Consider the following 19,004-nt stretch of genomic DNA (forward strand, 5'->3'; position numbering starts at 1 on the left):
AATTTGAGAAAAGAGGTCAGTTTTATCAATGGAAAGTGTCATGAGCGGAAACCAGAATTAATGTTGTTAGGATTTCTAATTATAATTCTCGCCGTTGCATTGCAAACGGTAAACGTTACGCATCTTCCTTATGGTAATATTGCTCGATTTTCTGCCAGATGGATCCATTTCTCTCAAACTGAATCAAACGTTTATGATACTGTCACTGTACGGAGCGCATGGAGCCGGATAAAGTTGAGCTCTGCATATTTTCAAACCTACACCAAGGAAAAGGCAAGCAGAGTCAAAGTGACTGCAGGGCTGCAGAGTCGGAGTCGAAGTCGGAGTTGGAGTCGGTCGGAGTCGACAGTTCTGCCCGGAGTCGGAGTCGGAGTCGGAGTCACCCTAAAATCTATCGACTTCGCACTTCGCAGCCCTAAAAGTGAGGACACACATTCGCAAGCTGTCCGTCGAGAGGAACCGAGGTTACAGGACGCTGAGCGAAGGGCTGCTGAGAAAAGGTAAACGAATAAAATCCTACCGGAGGAGCCTGGATCAGGCGACGTCAGACGGGAGACGGCAGATCGTCCAGGACGATAAAGATGAAGAGTTTATTCAGTTCACCTGCGAGACTAATGAATAGCTATCAGCTCAATTCAGGTTATTCGTTAGCGATCGTTTCACTGATGACAAAATCACCACCATATTGTTGGGCGTTGACCCGAACATCTAACCCTGTCAACGGCCGTCAGTCTGTCATCGTCCCGTAAGGTCAGAGGTCAGGTCACACCGTCGGCGGTCGTTGGTCGGGGTCAGAGGTCAGGTCAGTCTGCGTCACTGTGTGGGAGGAGAGCTCGCAGCCGCTGAGCTGCGCCAGCCCGTGCGGCGGCGGCGGCGCGTCGCTCCGAAGTGGCACAGAGGCGCGGCGCGGGTGTGGGGCACTGGTCGGCGGTGGTCTCAGTCGCCGACCTCAACTGTCGGGGAGCGGACGGTGTCGCTGGGCTGACCTGACCTGCTGCGGGACACAGCCGAGACCGACAGTCAGTGGCGGAGGGTTCAGAGGAGACGCCAATAGCAAAGGTGAGGATTGCCGCTGTGGTGTGCGGCAGAGAGGGTCGAGGCGGAAGGGGGTCTATGGTGGAGGTCCGGTCGCGGCGGGGCCGCGCCGGGAAAGGGGACGTTTGAGATGAATGATCCATAGACCTGAAGGGGAGACGGGTCGTCCGAAATGGGATGTCCGGTGTTGAAGGCTGGGAGTCTTAGATGGGGTCCCGGTGAAAAAGGAGTTTGGTTGCGCCCGAAAATTGCCGATATATGTGACTTATAGGCAATGTAATATGCATGAAACTTTCGTCATTCATTACCCACACATAAAAGCACCATGTGGATTTCACCGACCAATGTCCAAACTCCAATGTGCAAGAGGCTTTGGTATATCTAGACAGCCACCAAACCGATAGACAAGCGGTACTCTGCATCCAATAGCTCATCCCTCGAAAATTATGAACCCAACTAGGAACTTTTAATCCACATGGGTGACCAGCACGTCACCTGCCACGTGCGAAGTCAGGGGTGCCAAAATTGTTCCGTTTGTAATAACTCCGCATTGATTGGTCGGGTTGCGCTGAAGCCTGAAACTTGGCCAACAGGTGGACGTGTACCGGACGAAGCATTCCCATGCATCACGGTTGGGCTCTTATTGTATATGCGCGTATGCAGTGGTCGCTTCCGCAACTCGAAGACGGCGGGGCCCATTGCGCTAAAATTTGGTAACCGTTGTTAGAGGTCGGTTGAATGCCCATTGCCCACATAAATCAGTTGGGATTCGCTTTGCACGTCGCGCATGTGCAGGGGGCCGCTGTCGAATCTCGAGAACGGCTACGCCGCTTGAGCTCAAATTCGGTTAATTGTTAGGGATCGGTTAGAAGGGTGCCTCACGTCAGTTGGGGGGGGGGGGGGCTCACTTCGCACATGCGTAAGTGGAGGGTGCCGTTCCTGCTTCTCAAGAACAGCTGGACCTATTGCACTCAGAGTTGATGCATCTTTATTGATCGGCTGGAAGGGTGGCCCGCACGATTCAATTGGAGGTTTCACATAGTACCTTCGCTCACTTTTTCACCACTCGCTCGCTCGTTTGTCACCTCAAAAGGCGTCTTACTGATTGCAGGTATTAATACCCATCTACCGATTCAAATAAATGTATTAATACCCATCTACCGATTCAAATAAATAATCAGCGCTTGGGTCTCGGGGTTGACATCCACCGCCCCAGATACGAACAGGAGTCATTTGAGTCACATCAGCGCGGGCCGATTGCAGCCACAGGAAGCACACCTGCTCAACCGTTACACCACTGCACGGCGTTTACCGTCAGCTGTCGGTTACACCACTGCTAACGACACGCCAACAGTGTGTGTACATTTCAACAGAAAGTCTCCACAGCGTGAGGACACCGCACGGTTTCCTCAGGGCTCACGACGCTCGCCGACGTTTTTCAGCACCGCCAGACCGCATTGCAAAAAGAGACAATTCTGTTGCGACAATTCTGACGGAAAGCATCTTATGCAAACATTGCGATCCACATTGTACTGCACAATGCGTTGCGCTGTATATTGTTATTTAGCAATGTGGGAAGTGTTGTGGCGGGCGGGAAGCTGAGGCGATGGGACCGGCTCGTGCGCTGCGCGTGGTGTCTCATTCTAGCACACGTGCTCCATGACCGACTGTGCCGGCGCGGCGGTCCAGATTCCTCTCCGATGTGGGTCAGTGTTCTTATCGATATTCCAGCCTGGTACTCTGCGCTGCCGCGGGCCAAAACGTGCTCATGATACACCAAATACCTGCCGCGTCACGTCCTAATCACCGCCGTCTCAGTTTCGCTCACTGGCCAGACATCTGCCCTCTAAGTCACCGAGCTTAAAAAGACTTCAAACGGAGTCTTTATTGCGACCCCTGAATTAACCCACCTGGCAACACAAACTACACAACTACAATATCCCAAAGCTAGCCCAATTAGCTCCGATCGTGGCTACGGCAGCGCAGTTCATCTCCGCATGCCGTCACCGTTTCGCCCTCGCGCGCCGTCGGGCGGAGACGAACGGCTTTCTCTGACCGCGCCGCGAGCGCCACATGCGCGTCATTAGCGCCGCCGCGGCCGTGGCCGACTCGTGCCACCGCCGCGGCCCGCGGCGGGCGGCACACTTCCCCGTGCCGGCGCGCGTCACTGCCGCCCGGCCGTCACGGTGCAGCGCCGAAAGGAGCACGGCGCCGCCGCGCTGCTCGGCGAGGCTCACCAAGGCGTTAGGGTTTGTGCACGGCGGCAGAGAGCGGCAGAGAGCATCATTGGAGTGATACGGCTGAACTCGTTGCCACAATTCGCATTATCCGCTTCATTGCAGTTCAAAACTTCGCACAGAGCTGAGCTTGACAAAGTGAGGCCCATGAAGTAGAGCACGGAAGCAGTACCTACCAAGACAGCCTCGCCTTATTCCCGGCTATCCACCGTAAGCGTTGCAGGCAGTGGGGTTCAAACCGTGCCGCTGCACTGGGTCGGCAGGTCGGGCAGCGTTACACTGGTGACCTCTGACCCCGCGGCGGCCGCCGGTTCCGGTACCGGTCACCGGCAGGTCACAGAGCTGACCCGCCGGGTCAGCGGGCCCAGCCCGGGTCGACAGTTGCAGACGGAGCGACCGGACGACGCAGGTCGTTTGTTTGCGGTGAGCACGGACCCGCAGACGCAAGGGTCACAAGTGACGACGGCTGGGGTCATTCGTGATATCGGCTGCCCCAGAAAATGCTCCTTTGTTTGAGCTTTGCTAAGAACTGCGTAGTTTATAATTCCAGCAATGGCATTCGGTCTCGAACAGCAGTAAATCCAATTTGCATCCAATTTGCATTTATCTCATCTCTCAACAATGCACGATAGGTAGACCGACGATAGTAGACCACCATTATTCACCACACACTGCACAATTGCAACGTTAAGCAAGGTCGCTAAAACCGGCGTGCCGTGTCTCTAAACAGCGCTGCAGCCACCCAGGTGGCGGAACCACTCGCACTTTCCATGGCGCTCCCGTGGGAAGGGCCGCCAGGTGTAACAGACGCCGACACCGCGACCGGTACCGACAGCAGACCTTGGCAGAGGGTAGAACTGTCACCCGGGGTCAATATGGCTCAGTTGAAAGTTCTTCTCCATTGGTCGTTTATTTTGGGTTATATTTGTGAGGGTAAGTATACCTACGTTGGACAGCTTTGAGACGACGGCAATGTCGTGAGCGACAGCGGTGGGTCCGGGGTGGTGGACGAGATGACAGCGGGTGATGGGCGACGGTAAACAGAGAACTCAGAACTATGAACGGCGGGCGGTACAGGGGAGGTGAGCGTAGGACGGTGGACAGTGAACGGTGAGCGGTATACAAAGGACAGAGGACGATGGGCGGCGGACGGTGGGAGGCAGACGATAGATGGTGAATGGTAGCCTGTGAGCGATGGACGGTCAGCTATAAGCTCCAGAGGACAGCGGACGGAGAGCGATGAACATACGCCAGTGGGCGGTGGGCGGCGGTCGGCACACACGTCTGGCCCCGTTCCCGCCCCAGTACCGGCCCAGCCCGGACTCTGGCCCAGCGGGAAGTGGGCCATCCGGGCCGAGATGCGTGCCGGATCCGGCTGCTGAGATGGATCACATCAGGACAGGAGGATCAGGGATCAGGGACGGGAGGGAGATACCCGATAGACCCCATATCTCTGAGCGAAGAGACAAATGGGATGTACTCTGGAAACACACCTTCAGATAAGAAGAATGGGGTCAGATGGGACAGCCAGGCCCACTGGCGGAGCAGTAGTCCAGGTCGGGCAGAAGGAAGCCAACGTTAACACAATGGTGACCCGGGATATTATAATTTATAATCTTGTAGGTACATTTACTTATCTTATGGATGCTTTCAAAAGTATATAGTTTGTGCCTACAGTGAGGCACGAACCTACATAACTTCTAGCAGTCTCCTACACTTTTAAACCTTTTTTATTTACAAGACCAATTCTGTGATTTCTGGCGACTACGAGGCAAACCACCTCTTCCTTGGCCCGTTTTCCCACCATTGGCGATCGCGCAAAAAGTGTCCAAAACCCCGTTGACTTAACATGGGGAAAATGAAATCGCACGTGCCACGTGCCACGAGGTTTTAAGCGAGTAGCGACCGGTGCCATCAGGTAGATCGCCTGCGGGAGCCCATACCCTGAAATTTTTACGAAGATTGAGCGATTCGTTTAGGCCAGACTCCAGTTGCCCCAATTCGTGCCACAAGGAAGCTTGTGGCAGCTCTGTGGCCACGCACCGGACCATGGCCGTTTCGTTTATGACCGACTTACTTTTTGGTCGTCGTTGCTGGGCTTCTCACGCAATTACTGATGGATGATGGATATTTACTCACGGATAAATATACGAGGCCTGTAATAGCATGTATCAGTATAGTTTGCGATAAAATATTGCTGGCATTTGTGGCGATGTGCCCATGTAGTGTTATATTTGTCTGTGGCACCTGCGATCTACCTGATGGCACCGGTCGCTACTCGCTTAAAACCTCGTGGCACGTGGCACGTGCGATTTCATTTTCCCCATGTTAAGTCAACGGGGTTTTGGACACTTTTTGCGCGATCGCCAATGGTGGGAAAACGGGCCAAGGAAGAGGTGGTTTGCCTCGTAGTCGCCAGAAATCACAGAATTGGTCTTGTAAATAAAAAAGGTTTAACACGCGCACTGCAGGGGGGGGGGGGTTGTTTTCAACCCCCCCCCCTGTGGTTTTTCGCAAATCGCCAAATTTTGCATACCTGTTCTCCCAACTTTTGCACACCTTGAGTAAAAACTTTGACCCCAGGTGACCTATGGTCAGGTCACCAGGTCAGGTCAAGTGACCCTACCTCGAAACGTAAATTTCGAAGTTTGCAATCCCACCAAGCCTACAGTTGTTGAGATATGATCGTGAAACCCACAGGAAATAGTAAAGTCATCACGAGCTACAACTTGTTTATCTCGGAATTTTTATATCGATGACCTAAGGTCAGGTCATTTTTGCGACCGGCCCATTATAAGTCAATGGGAGAAATTTCAACTTACTCTGAATGCCATCCTATGACTTCAATACGCTCAGGATCATAGTATTACAGGTCCCTGTTGGTGATTTCACCGAAACATATCACTTATGACCTTTGGAAGGTGATCTCCAGGTCATCTTAGGTCACCTGAGGTCACCAGCGGTTTTTCTTCAATAACTTGAGATTGAATAGAGATAGAGACTCCGTTCGACGTTTATCGTGTTTTTCTCGTCAATGCGGATCGAATGATATGCAACATGACCTATTTCGGTCAGGTCATGACCTTGACCTGAGGTCAAATTTTCAACTTGACCTTTCGAGGTCATATTATATATCATTCGATGCGCCTTGACGAGCCAAGAACGATGGCGTTCGAATCGATCCTCTGTCTTGTGTGCAAGACAAGTTATTCAAGAAAAACTACCGCGAAATTCCTGTTGTGAAAATCGTAACATTTTGTCTTCGGTGACCTCTGGTGACCTCGTTTTTGACCTGACCCAAAAATGATCTTAGTATTTCTTGTAGATCTCATCTCAATCTATCCAACGCCGTTTACCGCTTGTCGCTACGTTGCGCCGTTTTCGAGATCTCAGGGGGGGTTGTTTTCAACCCCCCCCCCTGCAGTTCGTGTTCGGCTCAGACCCGCTGCAGTGCGCGTGTTAAAAGTGTAGGAGACTGCTAGAAGTTATGTAGGTTCGTGCCTCACTGTAGGCACAAACTATATACTTTTGAAAGCATCCATAAGATAAGTAAATGTACCTACAAGATTATAAATTATAATATCCCGGGTCACCATTGTGTTAACGTTGGCTTCCTTCTGCCCGACCTGGACTACTGCTCCGCCAGTGGGCCTGGCTGTCCCATCTGACCCCATTCTTCTTATCTGAAGGTGTGTTTCCAGAGTACATCCCATTTGTCTCTTCGCTCAGAGATATGGGGTCTATCGGGTATCTCCCAGCTCTGTGGCAGCTACCCCTACCAGCTCTGCCACAGAGCTGCCACAAGGAAGAGGGTTTTCAGGTGTCGCGTCAATGACAAATATAACACTACATGGGCACATCGCCACAAATGCCAGCAATATTTTATCGCAAACTATACTGATACATGCTATTACAGGCCTCGTATATTTATCCGTGAGTAAATGTCCATCATCCATCAGTAATTGCGTGAGAAGCACAGCAACAGTGACCAAAAAGTAAGTCGGTCATAAACGAAACGGCCATTGTCCGGCGCGTGACAGAGCTGCCGCAAACAAAACTCACCGGCCTACTGACCGCGCTCACCAACACGTGCCGTGGGACATCCGTGAAAGGCCTGCCTTCTGTCCAGTGCCTAGTGCCAGTCCACTGCCGCAGGTTGAGGTGCCCGACACGTTGGCCGATCCTGTCTTCTGTCCGGTCTCAACTCTCAGCGTATAGGCGGGAGCTCTGGCATTCGTTGCGATTTGCTATGTGGGATGATTGATGGTGATGCAGCAGATGATGCATCATGCAATGTTATGAAACGTGACGTGAACAAAATTCGAGACCATGCTTACAATATGCACCATCTAAATGACAAAACAATCCTGTGAATTGCTTCCGTGTCCGTCAATGTGCTTGAAACGCCCGATTTATGACTCTTCATGAGCATGAATGTGATTTCCTGTTTAAAAGCTACGGGAAAAACACCCCATCAAGACGAACACAATCCACCGAAATTCATGAGAGAACTTGGAGTCAAAATCTTCCTTCTATGACCCTCTCAAAGCATAGGACGTCCCCACTGACCCACGTTTCCCCTGTGTTTCCAGGAGGGCATGGCGCCCGGAAGGAGTCGGCAGCTGCTGCCGCTGCTGCTGGCGGCGGTGGTAGCCGTGGGCTCGGCAGAGCCCAAACCGGAGGCCAAATGGCCGTGGAGCAGCGCGCCGCGCAGAGGTAAGGCACAGGGGACAGACAGGTCTGTGTCTTGACTCTTGGTCACTAATCAGTTGTGATGAATTATGGTTAAAGGTTCAACAGAGACGCACGACTACCATTCAATATCGGGTTATATTTGCTGGGGAGAGCATCAGATGCAACGCCTTTGTTTGGCATTTCTCTCGCTAGCTGTCGCCACCCCATCCGTTAAAGGTCAGGCAGCCTGTATTTGCCTCTCGTCCACCCTGTAACGGCCCCGGCCCTCCCGTTCCGCTCGCCGGCAGCAGCCCACCGTCGCTCGGCGTTCCCCAGCCCGGCCGCTGATGACTGGCAGCCGATCGGACCCGGTGATCCGCTCAGCAACGCGCCCACCTTCCAGTACGCGCCGCCGGTGCTGGCCCAGCCGCGCGCCGAGGACCGCCAGGACCGGTGGCCGGTCCGCACCCGCAACCCTCCGGTGCGCGTGGTCACCCCCAGCGGCGAGCGGCGCCGAGACGGTCCCTTCTCGGGATCGTTCTTCCAGTTCCGTCTGCCGGGCGCGCGGCGTCCCCAGCGCCGACCGCGGCCAGGCGGCGGTCTGAGCTACATCAACGGACCGCAGTTCGGTGCGCCGCAGGGCGAGCGCCGCCAGGAGGTGTACGACGAGCCAGAGTATGTCGAGGAGCCGCCCAGACTGCTGGCCGGGCAGAGCAGCATCCAGTCACCGCCCGACTTTGTGCCGCAATGGGATCCGCCGCCGGTGTTCGAGAACTTCCAGCAGGAGAATAACTTCCAGCAGCCGCAGAACTTCCAGCAAGAGAACTTCCAACAGCAGGAGTTCCAGGAGAGGCCGGAGTTCCCGCAGCAGTTCCAGGAGAGGCCAGAGTTTCCTCAGGAGCAAAACACGGTGGAGCCTCAGCGGTTTGAGGAGCCACAGCAGCAGTTCCGACCACCGCCCCAGCCAGAGCAGTTCCGACCATCGCCCCAGGCGGAGCAGCAGAGTCCGCCCTTCATCCAGGAGCTGCGAGCGCCTAACCTCCAGGGAGCTCAGCCAGAGCCACAGTCGCAGCCACAGCCCCAGCAGCCTCAGCCTCGGCCCCAGTCACCGCCTCAGACTCGGCCTGAGCCCAGACCCCAGCCAACATCCCAGCCAAAACCACAGCCCAAGCCCCAACCGAAGCCACAGCCACGTCCTCAGCCTCAGCAGCCACCACAGCCCGAGCGGCAGGAAGATGATGAGAATGAGCGTCTGGTGCAGCAGAGAAAGGAGCTAATTCGCCAGAAGCTGCAGCAGCAGTTCCTAGATCTGCGGCGAAAGCAGGAGCAGGATCGCGAGGAGGAAACGAATCAGGAGGTGGAAGAAGAGTCGCTCGATCAGACCGCCGAGGCCACTCAGTCGGAGACGTTCGTGGGCGCCCCGCCGGCGTTCGTCCGTCCCCCCTTCGACCGGTCACCGTTTGAACAGGTGGAGGCGCCGCGACGTCAGGAGATCCCGCCACCGGAGGAACCCAGCACGACCACCCAGCGCGTGGTGGTGAGCACCACCCAGCGGCAGCGGCGACCGCCGAGCCGCCGACGCCGACCACCGTTCCGACGAACCACCACCGCCGCGACCACGACGACTACAGAGAGGACGGCGGAGCCGGCAACCCGACCGACCACCACCCAGACGACCACGGAGCGCCGGCCGCCCACCTCTGCTTCCACCACAACCACGACCACCACCACCACAGAGCGTACGGAGGCTACCACTGAGGCGCGCACCTCTCCGTCCACCACTACCACACGACGGACGACCACCACCGAGCGGCGTACCATTCCGACCGCTGCGCGCAGGAGACCACCGACCGAGGACCGCCGCCGAGTGCCGCTAGCTAGTCTCCTCGGGAAGCGGCCGTCGCGCCCGGACCCAGTGCGGTTCAGCTCACGGCCTCAGAGCCGGCCCCGGCCGAGTCTGTTCAGCCGGCCCGCAGCGCTGGAACCACGGACCACCCCCACGACCACCACGGAGGCACCCACCACCACCACCACGACCCGTCGGACCACCGCCCGGCCGTCCCCCACCACCCGGCGGCCGACTCCCACTACCAGAGAGCCGAGCAGCAGTGACGACGCGCGCCAGAAGCTGCTGGAGCGGCTGTCTGCGCTGCGGGCCACCCGCCGACCGCGACCGTCCCTGGTCTCCCGTCTGCCGCTCTCTCGTGAGCCTCCCAGCCAGCGTCCTGCTTTCGTCACCGCCACCGCCGCCACCGCCGCCGCCGAGCCTCGAACGACGACTACGAGCAGACCGAGACCCCGCCGTCCGACCACAGAGCGCGTGTCCGTCCGGCCCGTCCAGCCGGTCTATACCCCAAACTCTGCACCGTTCCCCATCCAGCACACCCAGAAAGCCTCCGCGGCGGTCGTCAAGGCGCCCTACGTCCACCAGAGCGGCTACTCCAAGATCAAGATGTTCGGCATCAACGTTCACGATAAGTCACACAAGAGGAAGCCGGCCAAGTTCTACAAGAAGCCAATCTATCCGATCCGGATTGATAATAAAGTGAAGGCGACGACGGAAGCGCCGAGGACAACGACGGAATTACCGACGACAGATGCCGCGGAGACGAGCAAGGCGATCGTGGAGATCACCACGTCACTGCCTCCTACGACTGAGGCTCCGGAGGACATCGTTCAGGCGCAGGAGGTCGAGGTCGCTTACCAGGAGCCGTATGAAAGCTACGAGACTGCTCCCGCTGAAGGTGACCATGCTCACAGCCATGATGAGGACTATGATGACTACGAGGGTTTCACCGACGACCATGCTATGATGGAGAAGATGTACTTCGAAGCCGACGGCGATCCGGAGCTGATGGAGGCTTCGGGAGACGGCGAGCACTTCCACGACTTTGAGCACCCGACGGCGGACCACGAGACGGTCGGCTTCCCGGAGTTCCAGTACGAGCCGGTGCCGCCTCCGTCGCACGCGTTCCGTCCGCAGCTAGCACCGGCGCTGCCGGCCCGTCGCGCCGACCACGTGACCTACCGGGAGGGCGACGAGCCGGTGCCGCCGCCGGCAGTGCACGCTCAAGAGGCCGATATCGTCGAGGAGCGGCCCGCGCCGCCCCCACGGCCACCACGGCCGGCCGGCGCCTCCTCCTGGATGACAGGTCTCCTGTCGAGTCTGTTCAGCCGTCCGCGGGAGCCCGAGCCGCCGCGACCGTCGCCGCCCTCTCCGGTCAGCCTGCTGAGCGGCCTGTTCGGCGGCGGGTCGGCAGAGCGGCGCCCTCAGCCCGCCGCTGACCCGTACGGCTTCGCGCCGCCGCCCGACAACGATCCTCTGGCGGCCAGCGCCTCCGAGACAGTGGCGGTGACGGACGCCGACGGCGAGCCGCTGCGGCCGCCGGCCGCGTTCCGTAACGTGCCGGCTCTGGCCGGACTGTTCGCCGGTCTGCCCGCCGCCGACCGGCCGCGGTTCCCTGTGGCGGCGCGACGCTCCGACGTCCGACAGACCACCGTGCGCCCCGTGTTCTACGCCAAACGCCAGGAGAAGGACGCGCACGACAGCGCCGAGGTGTCGCAGCCGTTCGAGTACGTGAGCACCCTGGACAGCCTGCGCGGCCGGCTACCGGAGCCTGTTCTCGTCCAGGCGCCCACCGCGCCGCCCAAACTGGTGGCCACGCGCGTGCCACTGCCGTGAGCGTCCGCCGAGCGAGCGAGGCATGACAGCACGCGCGCGAACTGTGATACACACACGGCGGAGCGAGAAGGCGCGTGATGCTTCCGAACACGGAAGCGCACGCGTGAGACCGGAGGCAGCGTGAGTGATGGTCGCCCTAATTTAATGAACACGACGGGCCGTTCCGCACGGGCGCGGCGCCGCCCCGGTTCATCTGATGTGAGAACGACCGACCGGGAGGCACGTCCGCCCGGCGTGGCCAGTGTTTTAGTGACGGGGCACAGTTTTAAAGCTGGCGAAAGAGACGTTGAACGTGCGAACTTTCCGTCGAACGACGGGTTCTGTTTGTTTTGTTGTCCTAGCTGCACGCCTGCTTTTGGTGCTACCGGCTCGCGATTGGAGAGAGCAGAAGTTACGAATGACTGTATTTATAGGTAGACGGGTGTTTTTGAGTGCATGCTTTGTTCCAGTTTGTATGCGTATGTGACAGGGTGCCTGTAATGTACATAGGTATTGTGAGTTATTTTTCCTGCAAGAATTGTAAGGACATGTGTTATTGAGGCGACCGATATCATGCAGTTACGAGAGCGGTCGCTTGATCCATTTTATCTGATTTTCTACTCAGCAAACTGCCATGAACGATGCGCTGTCCCGTGTGTGTCGAAACTCGTATTAGACGGCATTGCCTGGGACCAATGAAGCAAGTTACGCGAAGTTTGAGTGAAGCCGGTGTACTATAAATAAAATGTACGCATCTAGGATCACTATGTGGTCAATTCAGCAGGGAACAATCAGCTATATGATCCAGTTCAGTGTGCATCATTCCAGCAGCTGACTCGTTTTTCAATAAATTATCGACTTTGTCAGTGTTTCTGAAATCAGTCGACCGCATCAGGCTGCAGTGCCTTTCACAAGAATGAGGAAGCCTTTGCAAGTGAGCACTCTAGGCCACCCCACGTTCAGCAAACGGTCAGTTGTTATCACCAACCCGTGTGAATTACCATTGTGAAACCATCAGTTTGCTGTTCAACGTCTTCAATCGTGCAAAACTTCCATTTGTTCCACGACAGCGCGGACGTAATTCCCGAGTAAACGCTAGTGATGATGGTGGACTTGTTACAATTATTTCAGCCAACGAGTGGGATCATCGGTAGTTGCGGTGTAATTTATGCAGAACCGCTGGACGTCTCAGTCATAACTCAGGCATCACTGCAGTGAAAGACACCAAAACTAGGCCTGGCATCGACACATCAGGCTGTAGCCATCCCTGGTTCGATCACTGCCATCCCCTACAGAGCAGAGATCAGAGTCCCGACACACTCCTTCCCATCCGTCCCGTTACGATCGCCGAGACGGGCGATCGTCTCCTCTCATCACACCCACCCACCAGCCGCCGTCATTACTATCGGAATCGGTGACCCACTCTGCGGCTCTCCCGACCTGGTGAACTGGACCGATCCCGTCTGTCCCGGAGCAGCTGGCCGGGGAGAGCCGCAGAGAGGTCACACGGTCCTGCCCTCGATCGGCTCCGTCTCCGTTTCCGTCTCCGTCTCGGCGTCCCGTGCTCTCTCAGAGGAGGTCACCGGAGCCGCTCCACACCCGGCGGAGGCCAGTGACCCAGCGCCGCCGCGCCGCGCCGACCCACTCACTTTCTCCGGAATTCGGAGGCGCGCGCGCGGGCGCCGGCCACCTCCCGGAGCTGGTGACCCACATCGCGGGGCTCCATCTGGCCACCATGTGGGTCACCAGAGCCACCGACGACCACGCAGCCCGCCCGCCGGCCATACAGCGCCGCATTTGCATCCGGCGCGCCGCGAACGGGTCGAGAGCAGTACGGACTCCAGTTCAGCGCGGTAATGTTGGAACGGTAGAACAGCGGCGTGGCCATATTGTTAGGAGCGATGCACGGCGGCACTTGGTACAGGAGTGGGATGGTGTGACAACATCCGGGGAGATTAGATCCTGGACAGGAATGAAATTGTATGCACACCGCGCAGGATATTGCACCGATAGTCATATATCAACGTCACATTAAGCCGAAGTTATGAGCGCACTGCACTGCACACTGCGCAGCAATACGCGAAACGCAGGTTATCTGCCGTATTCAGACATTTCTATATTGCTCGGGATAGACGGTATCAAAATGTAATATTCTTTAGTAAAGTCAAACTGTGCGAATGAGACGTAGAAAGACGATGGTGAAGATCTGTTGACAATAAAGAAAGGAAACAGTAAATGATCCTGAGTAACTGTTTGACTATCTAAACATACACTTGTCATAGTCATCGAGGGTTGAATATAAGCAAACGCGATTTATGTCGCGACAATCTAAATTCCCATCGTGCCTCTCACATCGTTCACAACGGTGTTAGGTGCCAATGAGAAAATGCAGTCTCCTAAACGTATTACCTGTCCGTTTTGTAATGTGACGTGCACTTCTTCCTTCACGTATTTTGAACAATTGTTCAAGGCATTTCACTCCATAAGCCTGACAATATGCTGTAAATCCACACTCGTTTCGTAACGTTTTGACGGCGCACCAGGACTGCGACTCGCCGGGCAGCGCTGCACGTGACCCCCGATGGGAGACCGTCCGTCCGTCCACCCTTACGGAGAGAACGCCCGTAGGTCAGAAGTCAGTTCATATCGGACCGTATCATGACTCATGACTCGTGATCAACTAGGAAGGTCCAGGACCCGGATGCAAGCCCCTTTTATTGCACCTACACTATGTAATCATTCATACAATATCATCCCCATTTTTACCCAAAATCACTACGCTTCCATGACACGTCTAAATCGATTTAACGAAAGTTAACGTGCGTTTTCACGTGCGTTTCGCCCCGCGCGGCATGGTCGAATGCCGCTCTTTGCAAAAACAGTGTTGGGTCTCGTCCGAAGTGTCCAATGTCGCGTATATGATGTGTCGATATGAAAGTTACATGTTGCAAATACACGCTAAAATTAAAAAAGAGTGAAATTTACACAGAAAATAGATGACCAAGCATGGTGTAATAAAAAGGCATTCTTAAAATATTTGCACAGAAACAGCTTCAGCTCTTGGTTTATTACTTGATTATAATGTGCGGGGGTTTAACTCGAATCCATCACGAGCCCCCTTAGGGATGCTCAGAAGAAACATTTAACATAAACGCTTCTATAGCAAAAGAAAGGCAGCGTAAGCAAGAATCGTTCTAGCATACAGAGAAACATAAGCAAGCCATGCAACACGAGCAGCTACGCACAGCTCTCGGAACCACTCACAAACGATCTCAGTCAGAAAACAGTTTGTCCTCGGTACACGTAAGTAACCACTCATAGCGATAGGTGTTAGTTAACACGTCCTGGGCCCCGACATCGCGCCCTGTTGATTAAGCCCTCAACGGCAAAATCATGGTCAAAACAAGCCATCCATTACAGTCTTCCAGGGCTGACGTAACGTCGTATCTTCACCCACCCATATCTCAGTTTCGGGGCTCATCATCCAAAAACGAATATCTACACAGCAGCAGCACTAAGCAAAAGGCGACATCTACGCTGCGCCCTCCCGCCCCTCGCGGCGCCCTCTGCCGTCGCGGCTGACGGGGCGCCGTCCTCACCGTTCGCGTTCCCTCCTCCTCAGTTCCCGGCTGCGGCGGCGGCGGCGGCGGCCCGGACGCCCTGCTCGCCGGCGGCCGCCCTCTCCGCTTCCAGCACGGTGGTCTCCAGCCGGGCCGGCGCGGTCAGCATCAGCATCCAGAGGGTGTCCTGCGGCGGCCGGGCGCCGCGGCGCTCCTCCCACTGGCGCAGCACGGCCTTCAGTTCGGGCTGCACGCCGCACACGGTCTGCTCGAGCCGGCCGGTGCGCGCGGCCACCGTGCTGCGCTCCAGCGCCGCCTGCAGCCGGCCGGCGGTGCGCAGCTGGCGCCGCTGGGAGGACAGCTGCTGGCGCAGCCCGGCGCGCAGCTGCTCGGACTCGGAGGGGCTGGCGGTGTCCGGCAGGGCCAGAGCCGACCGGAGCTCGGCGGCGGGGCCGTCCGGGTCGGCAGACTGCGCCGCCTGGTGGGCCGTGCGCTCCATCAGACGCTGTTGGAAAAAGGAACAATCTGGTTAGAGGGGAATCATGGGAATACTAACACGTAATGGAAACATTATAATCATTCCAAGAAAGACAAATAACCTTTTGTAATGCCTAGCAACAATGGGTAGCTAAGGCGAGTGTCAGTTATAGCGCACCTTCAACATAGATACAAATCGAAATAGATCTGAGCTACCATTAGAGCTCCGATAAATGCTAATGTCGACCTCAATGTAACCAGTCACATCAGCTCCTTGACACTACTGTGAGACCCGTTAACACTCACCAGCCTGTGCTCCACCTGCCGGGCCCGCTCGTCGGCCTGCTGCCCGGCCTCGGCCAGCGTGTCGCCGGCGGCGGACACCGTGCCGCTCTCGGCAGCCACGGCGCGGCGCAGCCACTCCAGTCGCGCCAGCTGCTGCACGGCGGCGGCGCGCGCCTCGGCCTGCCGCTCCAGAGCCGCCTCCTGCCGCTCCACCTTCAGCGCGTGGTCGCCCACACAGGCGCGCGCCAGGATACCCTGCACGTACTTCTCGGCGGCGGCGGCCAGCGCCTGCCGCAGCTGGGCGTCTCGGTCGGCGGAGGGGGCGGCCGGCACCGGGCGCGTCGCCACGGCCGCCCGCTGCGCCGGGTCGGAGCACAGCCGCTCCGCCAGCTGGATGGCGTCCCGGAGCCCTGCCGTCTCGGCGGCGGCCGCCTGCGCGCCCCGTTTGGCCGCCGGTAGGAGCCGCTCCAGCCGGGTCAGCTGGGCGGCCAGCCGGCGGTGCGCCGCCTCGCCGCCCAGTCGCGCCGGCCGCAGGTCCAGCAGGCTGCAGTCGGGCTCGGCGCCGCCGCGCTGGGCCGAGCTGAAGGCGCGCCGGGCCAGCTCGGCCAGCCGTTCGCTGACGCGCTGCTCGGTGGCCTCCACGCCGTCCAGCGGCGTCTGACCGAGCAGCGCGCCGCGCGACTCGGTCAGCTGGCCCGTCAGCCGGCGCGCGGCGGTGGCCAGGCGCGCGCGCCCGTCGTTCAGCGCCAGCTCGTCGGCTGCCAGCCGCTGCCGGAGTCGGTGGCGCGTCGCCCGGGCCGCCGTCTGACTCTCTGTCAGCTGACTCAGCTCCATCGAGAGGCTCAGGTTCTCATTGCAGAGCTGGTCTCGCAGGCGGCTCAGTTTCTCCAGCCGGGCGCGCTGCGAGTCCAGGTCAGCAGTGAGCTGCTGTACCTCCAGCTGCAGGTCCGTCTCCTCCTCCTCCAGGGCAGCCAGCGCCTCGTCCAGCCGCGCGCCCTCGAGGACACCCTCCGACTCCTTCACCCGGCTGTAGGCGGTCCGCTCGGCGTCTGTCAGAACATTGCTGGCGGACACAGAGCGGCACAGCCACTGGAGGAAGGCGCCCGCGCCGCCGCCCAGCTGCGGGGAAGAGGAGAAATTCAGTCAGTGCCATTGTTAACCTTGAACTTACCTCATGTTGATTCTTCAATGTATGTAGGTTGGATGTATCATGTTATGCTGAGGCACTACATTCTGTATACTCATATTTGTGATGAGTGTTATAACTAGGCTGGGCCTTTCAGCTGGCCTTGTGGATGCTATTGCACCAAATTTTTGTCAGGGTCATGTGCCATATTTTGAGCAGTGAAGACTGAAGTTATGGTGGAGGTGCGCCACAATTTTCAGCTCAATCCTACCATTACTGTTACGCTGGACGAGCCCAGCATGGCCTGCATCAGTATGTTTCCAAGCCTAGATCAATACATTGCACGTACTAAGGGTATAAAAGTACAAATTAAACATTTTAAAGAATATCAAAATGGTAATATTACTAAGTGCTCGAGCGAGGAACATATTGAATATAATTAGATAAATAAAAGAAGTTGACCTTTTCCTCGACATCAAAAATGTAAAAAGCCGAATAATATATTTAAAAAAAAAAACGGTGAGCTTTCGGCCACTGGCCTTTATCAAACCAACGTGATAACAATGTTAAAAGACGATCCTGTGAATAATCTGTCTGCCATTTTTCAAAAACCGAAGATCATGATATTTTAGGAAAGGCGCTACTCATAAGGGCAAACTATTTGATAGACCGATTGTCTACATAGTGTCCGGTGTACGTAACATACATAATATACAATTGTACACGTAGCTGTCAAACACACATCGTATGGAAGGTATGTACACTAACGCCGATGTACATCACACACATAACAAAATAATATACACATACACATATTAATGGATTGAGTTGAAAAGGCTACACGCTCACAAGATTGAAGATACACATGATACAGGCGCTTACATGATCGGCCACGACGAAAGATTTGAGTTTATGTGCGGGCGGTTTGCTTTTATAAGTAGGGATTCTGCGATTTTTCTGTCCGGGTGGTCTTTGGAGCGATAAAGGACGCGAACCTGAAGAGGAATGGATGATTTGTTTAGCGGCGCGCCGGGGTGGTGCTCACGGAAGTGGTCTCCCATCGGGGTCCCTTCGGATGCGCTCAAGGCGTCTCTTAAATGTTCGTTAAATCTTAGTCGAACAGGTCGTTTTGTCTCGCCAATATATGTGCCGTCGTCACCCTTTCCTTCACACAACTTACAATTTAGCCTGTAGACGACGTTCTTCTGTGTACAATCACCTGAAAAATCTGATTTACACATGTTGCATCGTGGGCCTCCAGGGCAGATAGGTTTAGATAGAGATGATCTAACCAGTTTGTTCCGTAGCTTTTGGGGGTTCCTCCATGCTATCCTGACAGCTAAGCCAGATTTCCTAACTTTACTTTGAATTTTGCATAGCAGTTCTTCATCTATGTACGGTAAACATAAGAAGCCATCTTCGCCCTTGTCTCGACTAACTTTACCCATCCTGGATCTGGACCCTTGCTGTTTGACCTCCCACAAGAGCCTTCTAAGAACTTTCTCTGGGTACCCATTTTGAACCAACAATGTCCAAATCTTATCTGTACTCGCCCTCTCTTTAGCACTGCTCTATCTAAACCTATCTCTATCTAAACCTATCTGCCCTGGAGGCCCACGATGCAACATGTGTAAATCAGATTTTTCAGGTGATTGTACACAGAAGAACGTCGTCTACAGGCTAAATTGTAAGTTGTGTGAAGGAAAGGGTGACGACGGCACATATATTGGCGAGACAAAACGACCTGTTCGACTAAGATTTAACGAACATTTAAGAGACGCCTTGAGCGCATCCGAAGGGACCCCGATGGGAGACCACTTCCGTGAGCACCACCCCGGCGCGCCGCTAAACAAATCATCCCTTCCTCTTCAGGTTCGCGTCCTTTATCTCTCCAAAGACCACCCAGACAGAAAAATCGCAGAATCCCTACTTATAAAAGCAAACCGCCC

At 56.0% G+C, this 19,004-nt stretch overlaps 2 protein-coding genes across 5 annotated transcripts in view; one reads left to right on the top strand and one right to left on the bottom strand.

The window, feature by feature from the left end:
• Positions 1-19,004, bottom strand: part of LOC122373184 (HAUS augmin-like complex subunit 3) — a 42,738-nt gene that overhangs the window by 23,003 nt on the left and 731 nt on the right. The window contains exons 2-4 of one of the 3 annotated variants that reach the window (XM_043351021.1): positions 15,951-17,048; positions 15,207-15,672; positions 13,717-14,213 (exon numbers count right to left, since the gene is read on the bottom strand). In XM_043351021.1, coding sequence (XP_043206956.1) covers positions 15,226-15,672; positions 15,951-17,048 — 1,545 coding nt within the window. In that variant the 3' untranslated portion in view covers positions 13,717-14,213; positions 15,207-15,225. Of the gene's footprint in view, positions 1-13,716; positions 14,214-14,659; positions 15,673-15,950; positions 17,049-19,004 lie in introns of those variants that run through there. The other 2 variants (XM_043351020.1, XM_043351019.1) reach the window with 2 other exon arrangements.
• LOC122373183 (proteoglycan 4-like) lies at positions 896-12,470 on the top strand. Of its 2 annotated transcripts, none has more exons than XM_043351018.1 (3): positions 896-1,059; positions 7,865-7,988; positions 8,258-12,470. In XM_043351018.1, the coding sequence occupies exons 2-3, from the start codon at positions 7,871-7,873 to the stop codon at positions 11,626-11,628; spliced, it is 3,489 nt and encodes a 1,162-aa protein (XP_043206953.1). In that variant the 5' UTR covers positions 896-1,059; positions 7,865-7,870; the 3' UTR covers positions 11,629-12,470. The 2 variants fall into 2 exon arrangements, with proteins under 2 accessions (XP_043206953.1, XP_043206952.1); XM_043351017.1 differs by having other exon boundaries at positions 954-1,059; positions 8,255-12,470.

The sequence above is a fragment of the Amphibalanus amphitrite genome, unplaced genomic scaffold (assembly GCF_019059575.1).
Source record: "Amphibalanus amphitrite isolate SeventyFive unplaced genomic scaffold, NRLGWU_Aamphi_draft 001456F_arrow, whole genome shotgun sequence".
NCBI classification, from domain to species: domain Eukaryota; kingdom Metazoa; phylum Arthropoda; class Thecostraca; order Balanomorpha; family Balanidae; genus Amphibalanus; species Amphibalanus amphitrite.

Coding starts and splice junctions, on each gene's coding strand:
- LOC122373183 (XM_043351017.1), top strand. CDS start 7,871: ATGGCGCCCGGAAGGAGTCGGCAGCTGCTGCCGCTGCTGCTGGCGGCG. Junction 7,989..8,254: donor GAGCAGCGCGCCGCGCAGAG/GTAAGGCACAGG, acceptor GCTCGCCGGCAG/CAGCCCACCGTCGCTCGGCG.